The sequence below is a fragment of the Globicephala melas genome, chromosome 14 (assembly GCF_963455315.2).
Source record: "Globicephala melas chromosome 14, mGloMel1.2, whole genome shotgun sequence".
Classification (NCBI taxonomy): domain Eukaryota; kingdom Metazoa; phylum Chordata; class Mammalia; order Artiodactyla; family Delphinidae; genus Globicephala; species Globicephala melas.
In genome coordinates, this window is record NC_083327.1 from 72,952,932 (window position 1) to 72,974,251 (window position 21,320).

Below are 21,320 nucleotides of genomic sequence, written 5' to 3' on the forward strand. Positions count from 1 at the left end.
GGTGGCTGCAGAGAGCCAATTCTCCTCTGTAGGCAGTGCGGGAACGAACCACCAACCCTCAAGTGGGAGGTAGCTGGGACGCCCTGCCCCACCCAGGAGGCTCTGAACCCAGGCAACGGTGTTTCCCGTTCTTGTGCTGTAGGACCTGCTCCTAATCTGCAAACGATATAGAAACACCGAGACAATACATTTGTGCAATAACTTTGCAATGTAAGACAAATTTAAGAGCAAAACCAAAACAAAATCAATGCAAGAGAAACGACCTAGTAGCCACACCTAAACATTGTCTTGCATTTCACCGCGCATAGAAAATATTCAAAATTCATAAATTCTCCTGGAAGTACGTCCGTCAACGTACCAATTTGTTATTCAAAACCTCTCCCTCCCCGTCCCCCAAACAAATCCTTTTCTTCAACGTTGTTAATACACACTGTCAGAAACTGGGGTTGCAATTCTGAGGACCCCAGTTCTAATTTGGACTCCCATTGCCTCTGTGACCATCCTCAATTCATTTATGTATATAATTAAGAATGATTTTTAATTGTGACGTCGACAGCTCAGGAATCAGAGCCTTAGGTTCCTTCGCGCTTTTGATTAGACCTATGATACACTCTCCCCTGCTTTTAAAAAAATTCCTCTTAGAATCCTGCCCATCTTTCAAGCACCCGTTCTTTCCTCTATCTTTTCCTGTTACTCCAGCCCATGATGATCTAAATAAACATGTCCCTTAATATCTAGACCACTAATAGCACTTATATTTTGCCCCCTGTTGCTAATTTTCTTTTGATGCAAATCTCCCCAATTTGAATGTAAATCTTATTACATACAAGAGGTATGACTTATTCATCTTAAAAAAAAAAACTCCTTTATACTATATTCATAACTGTGTTGCTTGTTTCTTTAAAAGGGGCCATGATTTCTTTTCTAACTGATATTGGCAGTCCTATTTCCTAGCCACAGCTTATGGAGGCACCTCATGGAAATGCAGTCCATCTAGGTCAGCTTTAGAGAGTTTTCAGGTTCTTATTGAAAGCTGACTGGTGTCGTTTTGTTTTGTTTTTAACTGGAAGACTATTAGGGAACAGCAGAGAGATGAAATAGAAAATTATTAGTCCCAAACTGACAATTTTATTCCCAATATTGAAGTAAAGAATACTGTTTCATTTATTATCGCAGAACACAGGGAAATAATATATATTTAGGATTGGAAGTAGACTAGATACCACATTTGCTAAGGTCTGGTTAGAATACGAAAATTGTTGCTGACGCATAGCATCGATGTCTTGACATAGCTTTGTTTCCTTCCTTAAAAGTGTATTGGACTAAATGTGACTGGATTCTTCCAGTCTCAGTTCTGATCAGGAGTCAGCAAGTTGGATGCTACAGGCAATGTTCCTTGTCAGCTTCTCACTCAATGTCTTGCACAGCTGATAGCAACAAACCTGGTGTCCAGTCTAACGGTGGAATTTGTGAGGCTTAAATAGCTGAAAACGCACACTTGTGTTGGGCGAATAACACATTCGCCATAGGATACTGTAGTATTTTTAACCAAGTGCGCTGTCCTAAGGAGCAAAGGATTCCCCACGCTCCACCCCCCCCACCCCAGGTCTCGGTATTCTTCCACTCTGAATTTGTGCTTTAGAGTTGAGAACAAATCAGGGTCCCAAAGTCTCTGCTAACGAAACACTAACGTACTTGTCACAAGCCAGAGGCTGGAGTACTCGGGTTAGAGAAGACCTTTGCCCTCCAGTTCTATTAAGATTATCGAGGTTCCACCATAGGGAGCTCTGTCTCCAACCAACCTAAATATTAAGTCATTCATTGGGTTGGGTGAGGCAGGACGAAGGAAGCCCACCGTCTAACAATCTGGACAGATATAGGAGCAGACCCGCCGCTCTCAACAGCTGATCTAGCTGCGACTGCGAAGCCACCGGCAGCAGCGGAATGAGGTCCGCCCTGCCATCCCGCCACCGCGCTCGGTGACCAGAGCCGCAGTGAGGCTCACCACCGACCGCGCCAGGGCCCACCCCGCCTGACCACAGGACAAACTCAGCAAGGAGGCGTTGCGCAGCCCGAGGCCTCAGAAAGGCCACTCAGAGGTGGCGGTGTTGGTGGCGCTGACTCAGCGGGACCAACCCGCCACTCCCGGGCGGCCGCAGCGGCCCCTCACGCGGGCAGCAGCGCACGAGGCCACCCCCGCCTCCTGCCCCACCCGGCCGCACCCGAGTCCGCGCGGCGTCACAAAGCGCATGCGTGCCGCGGGGGATGCCGGGAGCGCGCAGTGGCGGCAGCGGCGGCGACGACAGTAGCAGCGGCGGCTACAGCGGGGACGCAAGCGGGGCGGTGACCGTGTGGGAGGTGGTCTCACTCTTGGGGAAGCTGCTGGGCACTGTCGCCGCGCTGAAGGTGGTTCTGTACCTGCTCCGGGTGTGCTTAGCGATGGCCTGGAAATCCGGCGGCGCCAGCCACTCGGAGCTAATCCACAACCTCCGCAGTAAGTGCCACCCCCGCCCGGTGTGGGGCAACTGGGGAAGGCCAGGCCTGAATCGGATCCCCTGGGCCGTCCGGAACGTTCCGTATACCCCTGTGCCTGCTGGAGGGCTTCGGCGCGCGGTTGCACCAGCGGTCCCGAACGGCAAGCGCTGGCGATTGCCTCCCCCGGGACCTGTCACTCATCGGCGACGTGCACGGGAACTAGAGAGAAAGAGCCAGGGGCCGCTGCTAGTGGGGCAGGGGCAGGCGTCTCCCCGCGGGCCTGGGGAAGGGGGCGCGGCACAGGTGGTGGGGCTGTCACTCGAGTCCGCCACCTCCCTGTCCGGGTCCGGCGGGCGAGGGGCGTGCCTTGGGGAGTGGGCTGTTGGCCAGGGCTCGTAGAGACTGGGCTGGAACTAAGGGGACCCCGCCCTCGACCCCCGCGTCTTCTCACTTCCTCCTCTGTCATATCAGTCGACCTAGCTGCAAGCTTTCTCCCCGGTTCTGCCTCCCCCGCCCTTCGTTTTTTCCTCTGGCGGGAGATGCCACCGTCTGATACTGGCGAGGGGAGGGAGAGGGAGATGAAAGTAATGTCATTGCGGATGCTGGGAGAAATTTCTGGGGCGGCTGTCCAGTGGAAAGCTTCGTGGGGGGCGGAGGAAGAGATAACTAGGAGATGCTCTTCCTGAGGGACAGCGTATTTCAGGAGCCTTTAGAGGTCCTGGGATCCAGCAAACGATTGTGTATGTGGAATGTTCAAACTTTTTTCAGGGCTACCATATGCTTTAAAAGCCTTGTATGGAAGTTTCTTTACACCATTATCTTTAGTAATTGTATTCCTTCCTCTGATGATGATTTTAGGGTGGGACCAGTGCTGTGTCACTTTCTTATTTTAATCGAAATGTAGTGTCGCCGTCTGGTCGGGATACCAGAAGGACGGCAGTCCATCATACTCTCACTCTGGTCAGAATTTATAGCACTCTTCTTTGCACTGACTTTGCAAATAATCACAATCCTGCCACGTGGTATTTTTAATTGTTATGGATTATTTAGCTTTTCATGTGTTTGTCATGTTTCTTAATTCGATTTGTAATCTCCTTGATGGCTGGGGCTTTTTTTTTTTTGTATCTTTGAATCCTCAAACAATTTAATTTAATAATCATTCCTTTTTTCATAAATGCCAATTAAATATATATTATATGCTTGGATCTATACTAGGAATACCAAGATTAGTGAGAGAAATAAATAGTATTGGCTGGCACATGGTTAGTATTAATACTTAATATTAGTCATTTGACTTTTTTTTTAACCAGTATTTAAAACTTGTTTCCTTAGCGTTTAGTAATGAATGTTTAGATTTAAAAAATCCTGTCAAGCATTGCCAGTATTCACTTTATGGAAGGATATTTGATTGGAAGTGGAAATTTATGTGCTGAGACAATATTAAGTGTGATTTAGGTTCCCATGGATCGAACAGCAGCTCAATATGTTGTAAATATTTTAATAAAATTTCTTCAAATGATCTAGTGCCTGCTAGTACAGCATACACACCTGAAACATTCTGTACTTGAATTGTGATTAAGTAATTTTCCACCGGTAGGTTATCGCAGTAGACACTTGGCTGTGGCAGAAATTGTAATCAATCAGGCTCTTAAAGTCTCTCCTTTCTGGGCCAAATTTGTAGTCAGCCAAAACTAGATCTTTTCCCAGTGGTTTTGTAGTTACTTTAATGTATTGCATTACTATTCTTAGCTGAAATTTCTAAGGATGTTTTCCTATCAGAAAATTTAATGAGAAATATTTAACATACATGGATGTTGATATTGTGGATGTTTCATTTTATACTAGAGCTATGATTGGTAAGAGGAAATAAGAGTGCTCAAATTGTTTAGCTTCTTTTGTAACACTTGTGCAACTTTAGTTTCAACTTCTTGCTGAATTGGTTCTAGCCAATAGATTCCTTTTTTTTTTTTGGTACGCGGGCCTCTCACTGTTGTGGCCTCTCCCGTTGCTGAGCACAGGCTCCGGACGCGGAGGCTCAGCGGCCATGGCTCACGGGCCCAGCCGCTCCGCGGGCATGTGGGATCTTCCCAGACCAGGGCACGAACCGTGTCCCCTGCATCGGCAGGCGGACTCTCAACCACTGCGCCACCAGGGAAGCCCCAGATTTCATTTTTATTTATTAGTTTGTTACAACAGTAATATTTGTTCAAGGGAGAATTTCAGTTGGCACAAATTGAAAATTTCTCACTCTTTACAGGTTATTCCACCCTTGTGTATTCTTCCTAAGACTTCTAACTAAATCTTTAGAAAAAGATTAAAATGTGATTATGCTGATATTGAAGTGAAAAAGGGTCTGCAAATTGGAAGAGGAAGCAAATTAGTTTTAATTTTTTTTAACGAAATAAAGTTCACGATTGGTTTCATTTTAATATTATTATAATTATTTTATTGAAAATACCTACTGAGGCTTTTCTTTTATAAAGCATAATAGAAATGATTGTTTATGATTTCATACTTGATATATCATTTACAGAGTACTTTAGACTCTAATGGTACATCTCATAATGTCTCATAGCTTATGTTGTGATGATAAATGCTCTTAAGTGACTGAGAACAGTGGTCTAAAACTTGAGCATGCTTCAAAATCTCCAGGATCATCTGGAGAGCTTGTTAAAACAAATTAAGACAGATTGCTGGGGCTCTTGATAATTTGTATTTCTAACAAGTTCCTAAGTAATATGCTCCTGCTGGTCTGGGGACCACACTTGAGAATCACTGACATAGAGAACTGAAAATTACAAGATTAAACCCTGCCAGTGTTGTAGTTGAATCAGTTTTATGCTTTAAAATAAAATTTTAGGAAAAAAGTCTGTAGCAGTCCTGCCCAACAGAGCTGCTTGTAATGTCTGTATCTGTGCTGTTCAGTACCATAGCCGCCAGCTACATGAGGCGTTGAGCATTTGAAATGTGGTTAGCACAACTGAGGAACTGGATTTTTGTATTATTTAAATTAAATTTAACTACTAGCCACATGTTGGACATTACAGGTCTTTAGAAATGAAAAGTATTATTTTATAATTATAGGCTGATAAGGTACTCATGAAACAAATTAACTTAATTCAAAACAACTGTGAGCCTACTTATTCCAGGGAATGGGACAATTCAAGTAATGTTTATATTAGAGTTTATTTTCTACTTTTGTTGGGATAATTTCACGCCATGGTAAAAGGAAAAGAAGGGGGCAGGAGCGGATGAGCTTGACAGAGGTGGTCTCCTAGAGCAGGGATGTCCAAGCCAGAGTGTTTGTGGAAGGTGAACTCTTAACAGACTTCAAATGCTGTACTGGCCACTTAAAACAAAGCTAACAATTGTTCTTTTACCTATTTTATTTTTGTAAAAAAAATTCAGTCCACTACCCTAATCCATCAGTTATTTCTACTTATATTTCCTTTGCATCCTTGATTGTGTCATTTTGCATGTATAATGTATATAGAATTTGTCAAATCAGTCAACTGATATTTGACTATCTTCTATATGCAAGACGCTGGGGATACAGCAATGAGAAACAAACATCTATTCTCTCTTGTAGCTTACTTCTTGTGGGAGCAGACAAATAAAATATATGTTCACATGATAAGTGGCAAAGTAAGGAAGGAGGATAGGGCATATGGCGTAGTAGGTTTGCAGTTGTAGGCAAGAAGGCCTCACTAAGGTGTCATTTGAGTAAAGATTTGGTGACGGGGAAGAAATTCAAGCCATGCAGGTAGAGCTGGGGAACAGGCATTCTAGACAGAGAAAATAGAACGTGCTAGATTTGGATTTGCGGTGTAGGAGAAAGACTGCAGTCGAGGATATGACACTAAGGTTTTAGACCTGGGCAATGGGAATGATTTGCCATTTTCTGAGTTGGAAACGAGTGAGCAGCAGGGATTTTGGGGGGGTGGGGGGATGCAAGGAAGTGTGGGAGAGCAGGGGTTTATTTGGGGAGATGTTTGGTTTGAGTTCCTTGTAAGACATTAAAGTGGAGACCTTCTTCAGTAGGCACTTAAATTTGTAAGCATTATGATAATTTATAGTTTTTGTATCCTTATTTATCTCTGCAAATAAATTGAAATTATTCTTATTCTATTTAGAGTGTCAGTTCTTATCAACTAGTAGCATAAATACTGGAAAAGAGAATATTCTATTAGTTTTATCATGTGCATTCATGGGCCAAAGAAAGCCAGGTAATAAGATCCTAAGTGACTTTTTTCAGAAATTTGGGCTTCATTTAGAATGCAGAAAATACTTCCTCATTTTAACTTATATCAAGTCAGTCTTATGGGTATATACTAGTAAGTAAACTTACAGTGCATTGAATAAGATTTAATAGGTAAGATTTTGAGGGAGAATTTTAATATCAATGTGTCTACTTAAATTTAACTAAAATTAAAAATTCAGTTCCTCAGTCATACCAACCACATTTCAAGAGCTCAGTAGGCACACGAGGCTAGTGGCTGACCTGCTGGACAGTGCAGATGTAGAACATTTCCATTATCATAAGAAGTTCTATTGGGCAGCACTAAATCCACATAATAGGTTGTATTACATTCTATTCAATGTGATCTTAGTTCCATTGTGCTGTTCCACATATTTTTATTAGTGTTGCACTTAGTTCTGGCCAACATGCTTTAAGCATAACAGTGAAAAACCGAAGATTATCAGACAAGAGTGGTCAAGATGACAAGAGCATCAGCATTTTATATGATGATTTGATGAGATGGAGGTGGTTTGATTTAGCAATGAGAAAGTTACAGAGAGCAGTAGTGTTTAAATATTTGAGGGAAATCATGTAGTAGAGGGTAAAACCAGGACAAATGGGAGGCACATTTTGGCTCATTATAAGGAAGTATTCACAAAGCTATCCTAACAGTCAAAGATTTGGCTTTGAAAAGTAGTGTTTTCTGTCACTGGATATGTTGAAGCAAAGAATGGTTGACCATTTCACTGTAAGGGATATTGTGGAAGAGATTTGTCATCTGCTTTCACTGTATACTAGACCTCTCAGGACCCTTCCAAATCCAAGATTCTGTCAATTTAATCACATCATGGTTTGCATGAAATCACCTGTGGGATATGTATGTTGGGGGTGGGTGGGTGGGTGTGTTTTAGGAGAGAGCCACAGAAGTTAACTTTTGGTTACCTATATTTTAGAGTTTTGCATAACATTTTAGTTTGTCAGAGATGTGAGGAGTGCAGGGAACATCCTCCTTTGAGAAATAGTGTCAAGATAGTTAATTACATGTATTTATTAAGAATGATAATGGTTTAGAGAAAGATGTATTTTTTTAATTAATTTTTATTGGTGTATAGTTGCTTTACCAATGTTGTGTTAGTTTCTACTGTACAGCAGAGTGAATTGGCTATACGTATACATGTATCCCCTCTTTTTTAGATTTCCTTCCTATTTAGGTCACCACAGAGCATTGAGTAGAGTTCCCTGATCTATACAGTAGGTTCTCATTAGTTACCTACTTTATTTTATTTATATATTAGTTTTGGCTGTGTTGGGTCTTCATTGCTGTGCGTGGGCTTTCTCTAGATGCCGTGAACAGGGGCTACTCTTCGTTGCGGTGCACGGGCTTCTCATTGAGGTGGCTCCTCTTGTTGTGGAGCACGGGCTCTAGGTGTGCGGGCTTCAGTAGTTGTGGCTCATGGGCTTCAGTAGTTGTGGCTCGCAGGCTCTAGAGCACAGGCTCAGTAGTTGTGGCGCACAGGCTTAGTTGCTCTGCAACATGTGCTATCTTCCTGGACCAGGGCTCAAACCCGTGTCCCCTGCATTGGCAGGAGGATTCTTAACCACTGAGCCACCAGGGAAGCCCATAGTTATCTATTTTATACATAGTATCAATAGTGTATGTATGTCAATCCCAATCTCCCAATTCATCACCCTCCCCGCCCCGAGAAAGATGTATTTTTGAATAATCTCTGGTCTTAGATGATATGCTTTATCATAACTTGACATCACTTAAAATTCTTCTTTGATTATAGTGTGAATTTAAAACTAATCCCTTTCAGATTTTCTGTATGGAGAGTGTCTCAGGCTCCACTTACCTCATATCACACCTAATCATTCTAGATGGGAAATAAAAGGGGACGATTTTGTTCATTTCTTATTGTTTTCCCTGGCATTTTGTTAGTGGAGAAGAAATAGAGAGTAGATGATTAACAACCACTCAAAGTCATAAAACTAATATAATTATGTAATATTTCTTTTATTGAGATGTAACTTTGTAACAAGTTACTTACAGAAATTTAGAGAATGTTTCTACATGACTTGAAATCCATCTGCAGCTTATTTTCTTACCTGTGTTTTCAGTGCTTCATACCAGCACAGGATCTCTTCTTTCTCCATCTCTGCCAGGATTGCTTCTAGTCTTCTATTCTCCCAGATCAAAAGTCTTGGAATAGTTATTGATTCTTTCAGACTGTCCCCAAATTAACTCAACAGTCATTACAAATACCTTTCATAGTCATCTCTTTCACTGTATTTTCACTGATACTATCCTAGCCTGGGTTCTTAGTTGTCACTTGGAGTGATATGCCTTCAAGTGTCTGATTGGTCATCACACTTTCAATTTCTCTCCTCTCAGGTTCATTCTACACATTATACTGATTGTCCTAGTGTACTGTTTTCTGTTATGTCTCTTTTCTGCCTAGACTTCTATTGCTTACTGTATCAATTGTAAACACCTCTTGCTTAGCTTTCAGGCCTTTTAAGGGTCTTCTACAACCTGTTGCCACGCGCCAACCCAATCCTGTTCTTCAGACTGATCTCATTTTACTCCTCAGATACCTTGTGTTTTAGGGTACCTGTTCATCTGCTGTAATAAAGACCAAAATAACAATGGCTTAAACAAAATGAAAGTTTCTGTTTCCTGTAACAATCCAAGTATAAGCAGTTCAGAACTAATATGGTGGTTCCATGGTCTTGAGGACCTGGGCTCCTTCTTTCTTGTTGTGCTTCCTAAAATCTTTCCCTCATCTACAAAGTTGAAGATAGTTTACCTCCATCCTTTCCATATTCCAGCTGGTGGGGAGAAAAATGAGGAAAGGAGAAAATGCACATTCTTTTTAAGGGCATTATCTGAAGTTGCATACATAATTTCTGCCTGTGTTCTCATTGACAAGAACTTAACCATAAGGCTACACGTAACTACAGAGAGGCTAGATAATGCACCCAGTTCTACCACTGTGAAAGAAAAGGAGTACCTGGGGCTTCCCTGGTGGTGCAGTGGTTAAGAATCCGCCTGCGGATGCAGGGGACACGGGTTCATGCCCCGGTCTGGGAAGATCCCACATGCCGCGGAGTGGCTGGGCCCGTGAGCCATGGCCGCTGAGCCTGCGCGTCCGGAGGCTGTGCTCCGCAACGGGAGAGGCCACAGCAGTGAGAGGCCCGCGTACCGCAAAAAAAAAAAAAAAAAAAAGAATCCGTCTGCCAATGCAGGGGACACGGGTTCGAGCCCTAGTCTGGGAAGATGCCACAGAGCAACTAAGCCTGTGCGCCACAACTACTGAGCCTACACTCTAGGGCCTGCAAGCCACGACTACTGAAGTCCACGTGTCTAGAGCCCGTGCCCCGCAACAAGAGAAGCCACTGCAATGAGAAGCCGGTGCACCGCAACGAAGAGTAGTCCCTGCTCCCCGCAACTAGAGAAATCCTGCACGCAGCAACGAAGACCCAATGCAGCCAAAAATAAGTAAATAAAATAAATAAATTAAAAGAAAAGAAAAGGAGTCCCTGCCACATCTTACATCTTGCTCACTAGAGCAAATACACATTGTGTATACATCTCTATAGGTACTATCCATCTGTGATAACAAGGTTAGGACAATTAAGATTAATTTTCAGTCGAGTGACCATGTGTACATGTTTAAAGATAAAATAATACAGAAGGGTTTATAATGAAAAATAACAATTGCTTGCCCTGCTCCTCCCCGCTCCCAGACTGCCTCGAGTGAACACTTTTAACTACATATTTGGGTCTTCTGGTGATTGTCTTCAGTCTCTAAAGCATATGCTTAAACTGCTATTTCTTTATCAACTTTAGACGTCATCTACTGACTTCTTGCCAAGATGGAGGAGTATTTACACCCTCTAAACTTACTCCCTTCCCCACATACAATTATACCGTAATTTTTGCTTCTTCTATTGTGGTTACCTTTGTAACTTTGAGTAATATACTTTAACCTCAATTTTTTGTTCCATAATTTATAAACTGACACTATCCCTTAACCCTTCCACTTCGTAAGAAAGGATATTCATTTTCCAACTTATTAGGGGCTTTTTTTTTTTGCGGTACACGGGCCGCTCACTGCTGTGGCCTCTCCCGTTGCAGAGCACAGGCTCCGGACGCGCAGGCTCAGTGGCCATGGCTCATGGGCCCAGCCGCTCCACAGCACATGAACCCACGTCCCCTACATCGGCAGGCGGACTCTGAACCACTTTGCCACCAGGGAAGCCCCTAGGGGCTCTTTTATATTGTCAGAATTGATAGCATTTCATTTTGTTCTGAGCAATAAATAAATCATTTTGTTGATTTTTGTGTTGAAAATTAACAACCATCATCACAAACATTAATGACTGGGTCAACACTTTGCTGAGCTATGTAGCATGCAAGAGTTTATTCCCTGCTCTTTGTTTCTAATATCACAGACTCCTCTAGTATTGAGGAGGAATAGTCAAATGTTTTTCCTTTTTGTTTTTTGGCCGCATGGCTTGTGAATCTTGATTCCCTGACCAGGGATTGAAAGCAGTGAAAGCATCAAGTCCTAACTACTGGACCACCAGGGAATTCCTTGTTTTTCCTTTTTTTACACTTCATCAGTTGCTTGAAATCATGTCACAGTTTCTTCTTACCTAAATCATGACTCTTGTGTAGTATTTTTGTCTTTTTCCTGGAATTTATCTCCCTCTTCACCCTTCCCACTCCTTAGGTTGAGAAGAGGAACAGATACCTTCTTAACGTGGCTCTAATTTTTTCAAGTTTTTTTAATTATTTGGTTTATAGCTTGGATTCTATTGCATTCTCCTTTTTGAATTCTGCTAACTTCTCATTTGGATCCATTGCATATTTGGATCAACATTAACCCTTATTATAATTATTTAATTAGGATCTTTGGTCCTTAGGGTGCAGGAAAATTGGGCATGGGTAGTTTTAAAACTGTTCACTAATTTAGAAAGCCTAATGGTAATTGCATGTTTACTCATAATTAGGCTATACATGCAAAGTGAAATGTTAAATTACTTGGCTGTTTGCTAGAAATATTTCAGGGCACTGGCAATTGTATATGTCAGATTGTCAAAAACGGGAAAATGATTTAATAACTTAGTAAATATAGCTTGCTTTAGGCATCTTTCAAAATATGGAATCCTGGGAAAAAGCAAATAATAAGAACCTTGTAGTGAAAATTTTGGAAACCACCCAATAATGGTCTAAGGAAGCTTTATCCTGAGGCTTATGTGTTCAGCTTCTTAATAAATGACTGGTGACATGCTTTTAAAACTATTTAGGGTTTTTTAGTAAATTCTGTGTCCCTCTGTAGAGTAAGAAATCAGCCAAAGAAACTCACATGAGTTTGGTAGATGTATATTATCTAGCTTAAGGGAAGTAATCTCTTTAATTTACTTGATTTTTAGAATGTGCCTATAGCAATGTGTTTGATTTTAGATGTTACAGATATTCATCTAGAGAAGAATGAGTAAGTGAATATGATGGTAATTGGATGTATTGAGTGAGGCTGCTTAACCTGAAAAAGATAAGGCTTGAAATGGTCATGATATGTTCAGGTGTGTAAAAAGTGTTGGTTGGATAGAAAATTCAGCATATTCTTTGTGACTGCAGAGCGTAGCACTAAAGGTTTATATAAGTGAGTTATAAAGAGGGAGATTTCCTCTTAATACAGGGAAGTGTTTTGATAATTAGTGTGGTCTGAATGTGCAAAGAACTGTTCCACATCAGTGCAGCTCTTCAAGTAGAGATCGTGGTACCAATTTATGAAGAAGTTAGACTTGATGACCCTTCTGACCTTGAGAGTCTATGAATCACCCCTCTGGAATTTGAATTGAATTCAGGGCAGATGACCCACTCAAGAAGTATTTTGAGAAATGAATTAGTAGAAGTCACTAAGCTATTTGAATATGGTAGTAGCAGTACAGTGAACTGGTCAACAGGAATCTAACATCTCAATTTGAATGGCCCTACCCCTTATTTGCTCTGTGATCTGGAACAAATTAGTCTTTCTGAACTCAATTTTATTATCTGTAAGATGGAGTAATAATAGTGCTTACTTTATAGGATTGTTAGAGACAGCATAAGATTGTTTCATAGTTTCTAAGTTCTTGCCTCAAAAGATAGTGTATGTAATGTGCTTAGGATTTTGTCTCTGGCACATGACAAATATTTAGTAAATGATATCTTTTTTTTTAAAATTTACTTTATTTATTTATTTTTTGGCTGTGTTGGGTCTTCGTTGCTGCGCACGGGCTTTCTCTAGTTGCAGCAAGTGGGGGCTGCTCTTCGTTGTGGGGCGCAGGCTTCTCATTGCGGTGGCTTCTCTTGTTGCGGAGCACGGGCTCTAGGCGGGCTTCCATAGTTGTGGCACGCAGGCTCAGTAGTTGTGGCTCACAGGCTCTAGAGCACAAGCTCAGTAGTTGTGGTACACGGGCTTAGTTGCTCCATGGCATGTGGGATCCTCCTGGACCAGGGATCGAACCCGTATCCCCTGCATTGGCAGGCAGATTCTTAACCACTGCGCCACCAGGGAAGTCCAATATCTCTCTTATTACGCTGCTTTTAAAACTTTTTAAAAAATGCTTTCACTGTTTTATTTTAATGACCTTTACAGGTAGCTTGCCTAAGCTTATTTGTGTAGAAACAGTACTTTCTATTTGGGTTAATTAATCCAAAGTTTATAATATTTTCAAATGGACGGATGATTTATTAATATAACCTAGTCTGTGAGTATTTAAGTGTTTCTCTAGTTGGTGTGCCTTGTTTGCTGATTTTTTAAAATATTCTTTTGTTATTTGGAGAGTCTGTATTTATACCTTTTATAGTGTCCTTAAACCACCTTTTCTTAACTATTTACTGTCTGGTCAGTCAGTATTAAGTGGTATCCTTTGATTCCTCCTGTCACCTATATGACTCAGTGATCTAATTCTACTTTCCCCTTTTTTTCCTCTTCCCATTGTTTTTAGTTGCCTTCTTTCTATTTTGTCAGAACAAATAACGTTTAAGTATTATTATTCCATCACTGTCTTTACCCTTTTAGTTTTTTAAAAAAATAGTTTAAAAAACTATTACCTATTTAAAAAATAGTATAAAATAATTTAAAAAGAGTTAAAAACAGATGTTATTCAGAAACTATTGCAATAGGGGAAAAGAGACCTCAGTGTAAAACTGGGCTCAGTTCCCAATACAGCATGAGCAAGTGGGGATTTATAGCCTAGGAGCAGGGTGGGCATCAGTGGGTGGAAAATTACTAAGAGGAAACATCAGGGGTAATGGGGGATTCTGGCTAAAATAACTTGACAGGATTCTTGCTGAAGGCAGACCAATCCACCCTTTTAATTTTAGTCTTTGCTCTAAAATTGGATATGTGTCCTTTTCTGACGTATCCCTAGTAATCCCTTGTTTAGATGAAGCACATCTTCTACAAGATTCCTTAGGAAGGGCTTGTGTGTACAGCAGTCCCTGAGTTCTTGCACATTCAAGACTTTTTTTCCTATAACCTTGATATTTGAAGAACAGTTTTGGCTGCATATAAAATCCTTGGCTTATACTTTTAAAAAATCAGCTTTATTGAGATATAATTTATGTAAAAACGCACCAATTTTAAGAGTATGATTTGAAAATTTTGACAAATATAGGTGTGTAACCACCACCCTAATGAGGTAAAACAGGGGTGAGCAAACTACATCCCACAGGCCAAATCTGGCCTGCTGCCTGTTTTTAGAAATAAAGATTTATTTGAACATAGCCACACCCATTCATTTATGTCTTGTGTGTGGCTGTTCTTGCACTTCAATGGCAGAGTCGCATAGTTGCAACAGAGACTATACGGCCTGCAAAGCCTAAAATATTTACTGTTTGGATCTTAACAGAAGTTTGCTGATCTCTGATATAGAACATTTCTTTCACCCACAAAGTTTTCTCGTGCCCTTTGCAATTAATCTCCTCCTTTAACCCCTGACTCCTAGCAACTGCAGATTGGCCTTCTGACACTATGGTTTTGACTTTTTGGGAATTTAATATTAGATGGACTCATATAGTGTAAAATCTCCTGGCTTCTTTCACTGAGATTAGTGCTCTTGAGATTTGTTCATGTTGTTGGGAATATCAGTAGTTTGCTACTTTTTTTTTTTTTTTTTTTTTTTTTTTTTGCGGTACGCGGGCCTCTCACTGTTGTGGCCTCTCCCGTTGCGGAGCACAGGCTCCGGACACGCAGGCTCAGCGGCCATGGCTCACGGGCCCAGCCGCTCCGCGGCATGTGGGATCTTCCTGGACCGGGGCACGAACCCGCGTCCCTTGCCTCAGCAGGCGTACTCTCAACCACTGTGCCACCAGGGAAGCCCAGTTTGCTCCTTTTTAATTGTTAACTTGCCCTTTCTTTCCTTGAATTTCTTGAAAACGCTGCTGCTTCATTCTTGCTTTGCTTTGAACGTTACTCTTAAGAAAGCTAATGGTTGCCTTTTTTTTAAACTCTTATTAGATAATTTGATTTTTTTGGCCTTGAGACTTGACATTTTTTCCCTTGTTTTAGTCTGATAGTTTTCTATTTTTTTATTTTTGGCCATGCCTCACGGCTTGTGGGATCTTAGTTCCCCGATCAGGGATCGAACCCAGGCCCCCTGCAGTGAAAGCGCCAAGTCCTAACCACTGGACCCCCCCAGCTGAAATGTTTTGATTTGCATATTGGTTTCTTTTTTTTTTTTTAAGTTTATTCCCTTTCTCACAGTGTTCTTTTTTTTTGAATTAATTAACTAATTTATTTATTTATTTTTGGCGGCGTTGGGTCTTCGTTGCTGTGCGCGGGCTTTCTCTAGTTGCAGGGAGCAGGGGCTACTCTTCGTTGTGGTGCGCGTAGGCTCACTGTGGTGGCTTCTCGTTGCGGAGCACAGGCTCTAGGATGTGCGGACTTTGGTAGTTGTGGTGCACGTAGGCTTCAGTAGCTGTGGCTTGTGGGCTTCAGTAGTTGTGGCTCGCAGGCTCTAAAGCGCAGGCTCAGTAGTTGTGGCGCACAGGTTTAGTTGCTCTGCGGCATGTGGGATCTTCCCGGACCAGGGCTGGAACCTGTGTCTCCTGCGTTGGCAGGTGGATTCTCTTTTTTTTTTTTTTTAAACGGTCATTTTGCTTTAATCTCTAGCCTACAAAGGTAGTTCACGGTTTTTTTTTCTTTTTTCCTTTAACATCTTTATTGGAGTATAATTGGTTTACAATGTTCTGTTAGTTTCTGCTGTATAACGAAGTGAATCAGCTGTATGCATACGTATATACCCATATTCCCTCCCTTTTGCGTCTCCCTCCCACCCTCTTTATCCCACCCCTCTAGGTGGTCTCAAAGCGCTGAGCTGATCTCCCTGTGCTATGCAGCTGCTTCCCACTAGCTATCTATTTTACATTTGGTAGTGTATACCTGTCAGTGTTACTCTCTCACTTCGTCCCAGTTTACCCTTCCCACCCCTGATGTGTCCTGAAGTCCATTCTCTACATCTGTGTCTTTATTCCTGTCGGCAGGTGGATTTCTAACCACTGTGCCACCAGGAAGCCCTGCGTATTGTTTTCTTTTTACACTTTTTATAGTAGCTTTGACTGGAGTTTTTGTTTGTTTTTGTTTTTCCTATTTTTAGGCATTTTGTGGACACAGTTCAAGAGCACTTCTGTCAGTATAGTGACTTGCAGTTTCTTTAATGGATAATGATATTGGTAATAGTGGTGAGAAAAGGGGGGGAGTTGGCATATCTTGTTGCTCTTCTGATTCTGTAGGATCCTTAATTTTCTTCCTTCTTTCCCTACATTGCCATATCAAGAGGCACCATCCTTTCCCTGCCTGTATGATTCTCCCCCAGAAGCATTGCTTCTTGTGTTTGCCATCCCTGGTCCCACTAAATTTTTTTTTTTAAATTTAAAGTACAGTTCCATACTATATAATTCACTAATTTAGATTGTAAAATTCGGTGGTTTTGGATATATTTACAGATACGTGCAACCGCTACCGTGGTCATCTAATTTTTTCATCACCTCAGAAAGATACCCTGTTTTGCCCTCCTATTCCCCCAACCATAAGCAACCAATAATCTATTTTCTTTCTCTATAGATTTGCCTATTCTGGAAATTTCATTAAATAGAATCATACAATATGCGAGCTTTTGTGACTGAGTTTTTTCACTTAGCATAATGTTTTCAAGGTTCATCTACATAATAGGATGAATGAATCAGTACTTCATTCTTTTTTATGACATAATAATATTCCATTGTATGGATATATACCACATTTTGTTTATCTGTTCATCAGTTGATGGACATTTGGGTTGTTTCCACTTTTTGGGTATCATGAATAATGCTGCTGTGAACATTTGTGTACAAGTTTTCGTATAGACATACGTTTTCACTTCTCTTGGGTATACACATATGAGTAGAATTGCTAGGTCCTATGGTAATTCTCTGTTTAACCATTTGAGGAACTGCCAGGCTGTTTTTCAAAGTGGCTGCACCATTTCACATTCCTACTTGCAGTGCATAAGTGTCTGATTTCTTCACATTTTTGCAACACTTGTTATTATCTGACAGTTTGATTATAGCCATCCTAGTGGGTATGAAATGGTATCTCACTGTGGTTTTAATTTGCATTTCTCTGATGACTAATGATGTCCAGCATCTTTTTATGTGCTTATTGGCTATTTGTATATCTTCTTTGGAGAAATGTCTGTTCAGATAGTTTGCACATTTTAAAATTGAGTTATTGTCCTTTTACATTGAAATATAAGAATTCTTTATATATTCTAGATAAAAGTCCTTTTTCAGTTGTATGATCTACAAATTATTTTTCTCTCGTTCTGTGAGTTACCTTTTTCTTTTTTTTTTTTTTTTGCGGTACGCGGGCCTCTCACTGTTGTGGCCTCTCCCATTGTGGAACACAGGCTCCGGACTGCAGGCTCAGCGGCCATGGCTCACGGGCCCAGCCGCTCCGCGGCATGTGGAGTCTTCCCAGATCGGGGCACGAACCCGTGTCCCATGCATTGGCAGGTGGACTCTCAACCACTGCGCCACCAGGGAAGCCCTACCTTTTTCTTGATAATGCCCTTTGAAGCACAAAAGTGTTTAATTTTGATGAAATCCAGTTTATCCATTTTTTTCTCTTATTGCTCATGTTTTTGGTGTCATATCTAAGAATCCACCGCCAAATCCAAGGTCATGAAGACTCACCCCAGTATTTTCTTCTGTGATTTTTATTATTTTAGTTCTTTGTTTAGATCTTTGATCCATTTTGAGTTAAGTTTTGTATTTGATATGAGGTAAAGATTGAACTTTATTCTTTTCATGTGGCTATCCAGTTGTCCCAGCACCATTTGTTGAAAACGACTGTTCTTTCGCCATTGAATGGTATTGGGACCTTTGTTAGCCTGCTGATGTTTAAGTTCCTTCCTTGTAGCCAGTACAGTGAACTTCTAAGTCCCAGACCTGTGTTCACTATTTTAGTACTTAGTGTTGTAGTTTCTCTTTCTGGGAATAATTTTGTCTGTGCTTCATCTGCATTCCCTACTTCCTTCTACTTAGTCTTTTAAACTTCAGTCCCTACCTTTGCTTTCTATACCCACAGGCTTGCAGCAATAGCAGAAGCTTTGTTGGAATGTGTTGTTTATTTTTCTACTGGTAAGTAATATGAAGTCTGGATATTCTCTATGTCCTAGTAATGTGAAGGCATGGGTCATGTGTGGTTTTGTTTATGCCCCTTCTTGATCTTAGGTTTAGGTGGTTTTTGAGTGGCTATGTGGAGAAATTCAGATTCTGGTGGGCACCATTACTCTCTAGAACCTGGAGGCTCCACAGTTGATGAATACATTAAATTCATTTGCATAAATATTTTAAACTTCTCATGATGCTTAAGTCTCATTTTAAAATAGCTGTGGCAACCTACTGAATGGGAGAAGATATTTGCAAATCATATATTTGATAAAGGGTTAATATCCCAAGTATATACAACTCAATAGCAAAAAAAATCAAACAATCCCCATTAAATAAATGGGAAGAGGATCTAAATAGACATTTTTCCAAAGAAGACATACAGAATGCCAACAGGTACATGAAAAGATGCTCAACATCATTAATCATCAGGGAAATGCAAATCATAAACCACAGTGAGGTACTGTCAGCTCATACCTGTTAAAATGGCTGTTCTCAAAAAGACAAGAAATAACAAGTGTTTACAAGATTATGAAGAAAAGGGAACCCTGGTGCACTACTGGTGGGAGTATAAATTGTTGCAGCCACTACAGAACTGTGTATGGAGGTTCCTCACAAAATTAAAAATACAGCTACCATATGATCCAGCAATTCCATTTCTGCGTATTTATCCAAAGAAAACAAAAACACTGATTTGAAAAGATATATGCACCCCCATGTTCATTGCAGTATCATTTACCATAGCTAAGATATGGAAACAACCTAAATGTCCATCCATGGATGAATAGATATGGATGCTGTGATGTTTATATACAATGGAGTATTATTCATCCATAAGAAAGAATGAAATCTTGTCGTTTGTAACATGGATGGACCTTGAGGCTATTATGTGAAAGGAAATAAGTTAGAGAAAGACAAATACTGTATGATCTGACTTACATGTGGAATCTAAAAAAATAAACAAAAAACCAAGCTCATAGATACAGAGAACAGATTAGTGGCTGCTAGAGGCAGGTGGGGTGCAAAATGGGTGAAGGTGGTCAAAAGATACAAACTTCTAGTTGTAAAATAAATGTCATGGGGATGTACAGTATGGTGACTGTAGTTAATGATACTCTGTTGCATATGTGAAGGTTACTGAGAGAGTACATCTTAAAAATTCTCAGCACAAGAAAAAATATTCTGTAATTGTATGGTAATAGATGTTAACTTATTGTGGAGATCATTTTCTAACATATACAAATATTGAATCATTATGTTGTATATCTGAAACTAATATAATGTTGTGTGTCAATTATACCTCAATTAAAAAAAAAGAAATCTGAAAAAAAAAGTTGTTCATAGTGTAGCCAAATAAAGCAAAGCATGTTTTGATTAAAAAATTTATTTCTGGATTGTTAAAGTCAAGTTGATACATTTAATCTTACAGATTTTAGAGCTGTAAGGACAAGAACTATGCTATTTTGTTTATTATCACCCTAAGTATGTAGCACTGTGTCTGGTATGTATTAGACAGTAAACTTACTGAGTGAGTTAATAACGCCTTTATTGAATAATTACTGTGTGCATGGTTAATAAGGGCTATTGAAGTTTAACATTATATTTAATCTTAAAGAATTGATAGTTGGGGGAGCAAATATATACAGTCAGCCTTCTATACCCATGGATTCTATCTCCATGGATTCAACCCACTGTATTGAAAATATTTGAAGAAGAAAAAAGTTCCATAACATTTCAAAAAGCAAAATTTGAATTTGCCACATGTTTGGCAACTATTTACATAGCATTTACATTGTATTAGGTGTTACAAGTAGTCTAACCATGATTTAAAGTATATGGGAGGAGATGCGTAGGTTATATGCAAAAACTATGCAATTTTATATAAGATGCTTGAGCATCCACAAATTTTGGTATCTGCTGGGGTTCTGGAACCAACTCCCTACGGACACTGAGGGAAGAGCATATTGACCTTGCTTTCCTTCTGGAAAATTTGTTTCTCTTGGGCTCTGTAACAGTATATCTGCTTGATTTTCATCTACCTCTGTGTCTGCTCCTTGTCATAATCTTTGAAGGCTCTACTTCCTTTGCATTTCTCCTAAATGTACACTTTTGTGTATTCTTACCTGGCCACTTTAGTTCACTTCCATTGGTTTAGTTGCCATCTATACAACTAGTAATTTATATCTTTGTTGTAGGTTTTTCTCCTGCGCCCCAGATCCATTTATCCAACTGACCGCTATATATCTCTATGTGTATGGTCAGTAGCTCCTAACTGAATAAATAACTTGTCCTTTTTTTCCTTAGCTCTGATCCTTGTCTAGGATTTTGCAAATCAGTATATGACATCAACATTTCAACCATTACCCCCCTCCCACCTCCAAATCTAGTCAGTCAGGTATACATTACCTACTAAATATAACTCAAATCCTTCTACTTTTCTTCATCCTTACTTTCATTATTAAAGACCAGGTTGTGATTACCTGAGCCATTGCAACAACTTTCAATTTTGCTCTCTTCCAATCTAGTCTCTACAGTGTAGCCAGAATAATTATTCTAAAATATGTCTGATTATGCCACTTCCAGCTTAAAATATTGCTTCGTTCATTTCAGAAAATGGAATCATCAAGACAGATAAAGTATTTGAAGTAATGCTGGCCACAGACCGCTCTCACTATGCAAAGTGTAACCCTTATATGGATTCTCCACAATCAATAGGTAAGCTTTGGGTTTCTGAAAACGTCACAAATTTTACTCATTTACTCTGTAATCTATGTAAGTAAAAATAGGCTGGGACCCAGATGTGTATCTAGTACCTTGCTAATTTGAGTTTCATGCCTTAGTAAGTTTCATAATCCCAAACTTACCCAGTTTAATAAAATGATGTAATATATGAAGTGTCTT

General features: G+C 40.3%; 1 protein-coding gene across 5 annotated transcripts in view; it reads left to right on the top strand.

Moving 5' to 3' along the window:
- The first annotated feature begins 2,246 nt into the window (after window positions 1-2,246).
- The window catches only part of PCMT1 (protein-L-isoaspartate (D-aspartate) O-methyltransferase), a 46,519-nt gene continuing 27,445 nt past the window's right edge, over window positions 2,247-21,320 (top strand). Inside the window, exons 1-2 of one of the 5 annotated variants that reach the window (XM_060283776.1) lie at window positions 2,247-2,494; window positions 21,030-21,134. In XM_060283776.1, coding sequence (XP_060139759.1) covers window positions 2,266-2,494; window positions 21,030-21,134 — 334 coding nt within the window. In that variant the 5' untranslated portion in view covers window positions 2,247-2,265. The remainder of the gene's footprint in view (window positions 2,495-21,029; window positions 21,135-21,320) is intronic. The other 4 variants (XM_060283775.1, XM_060283778.1, XM_030853194.2 and 1 more) reach the window with 4 other exon arrangements.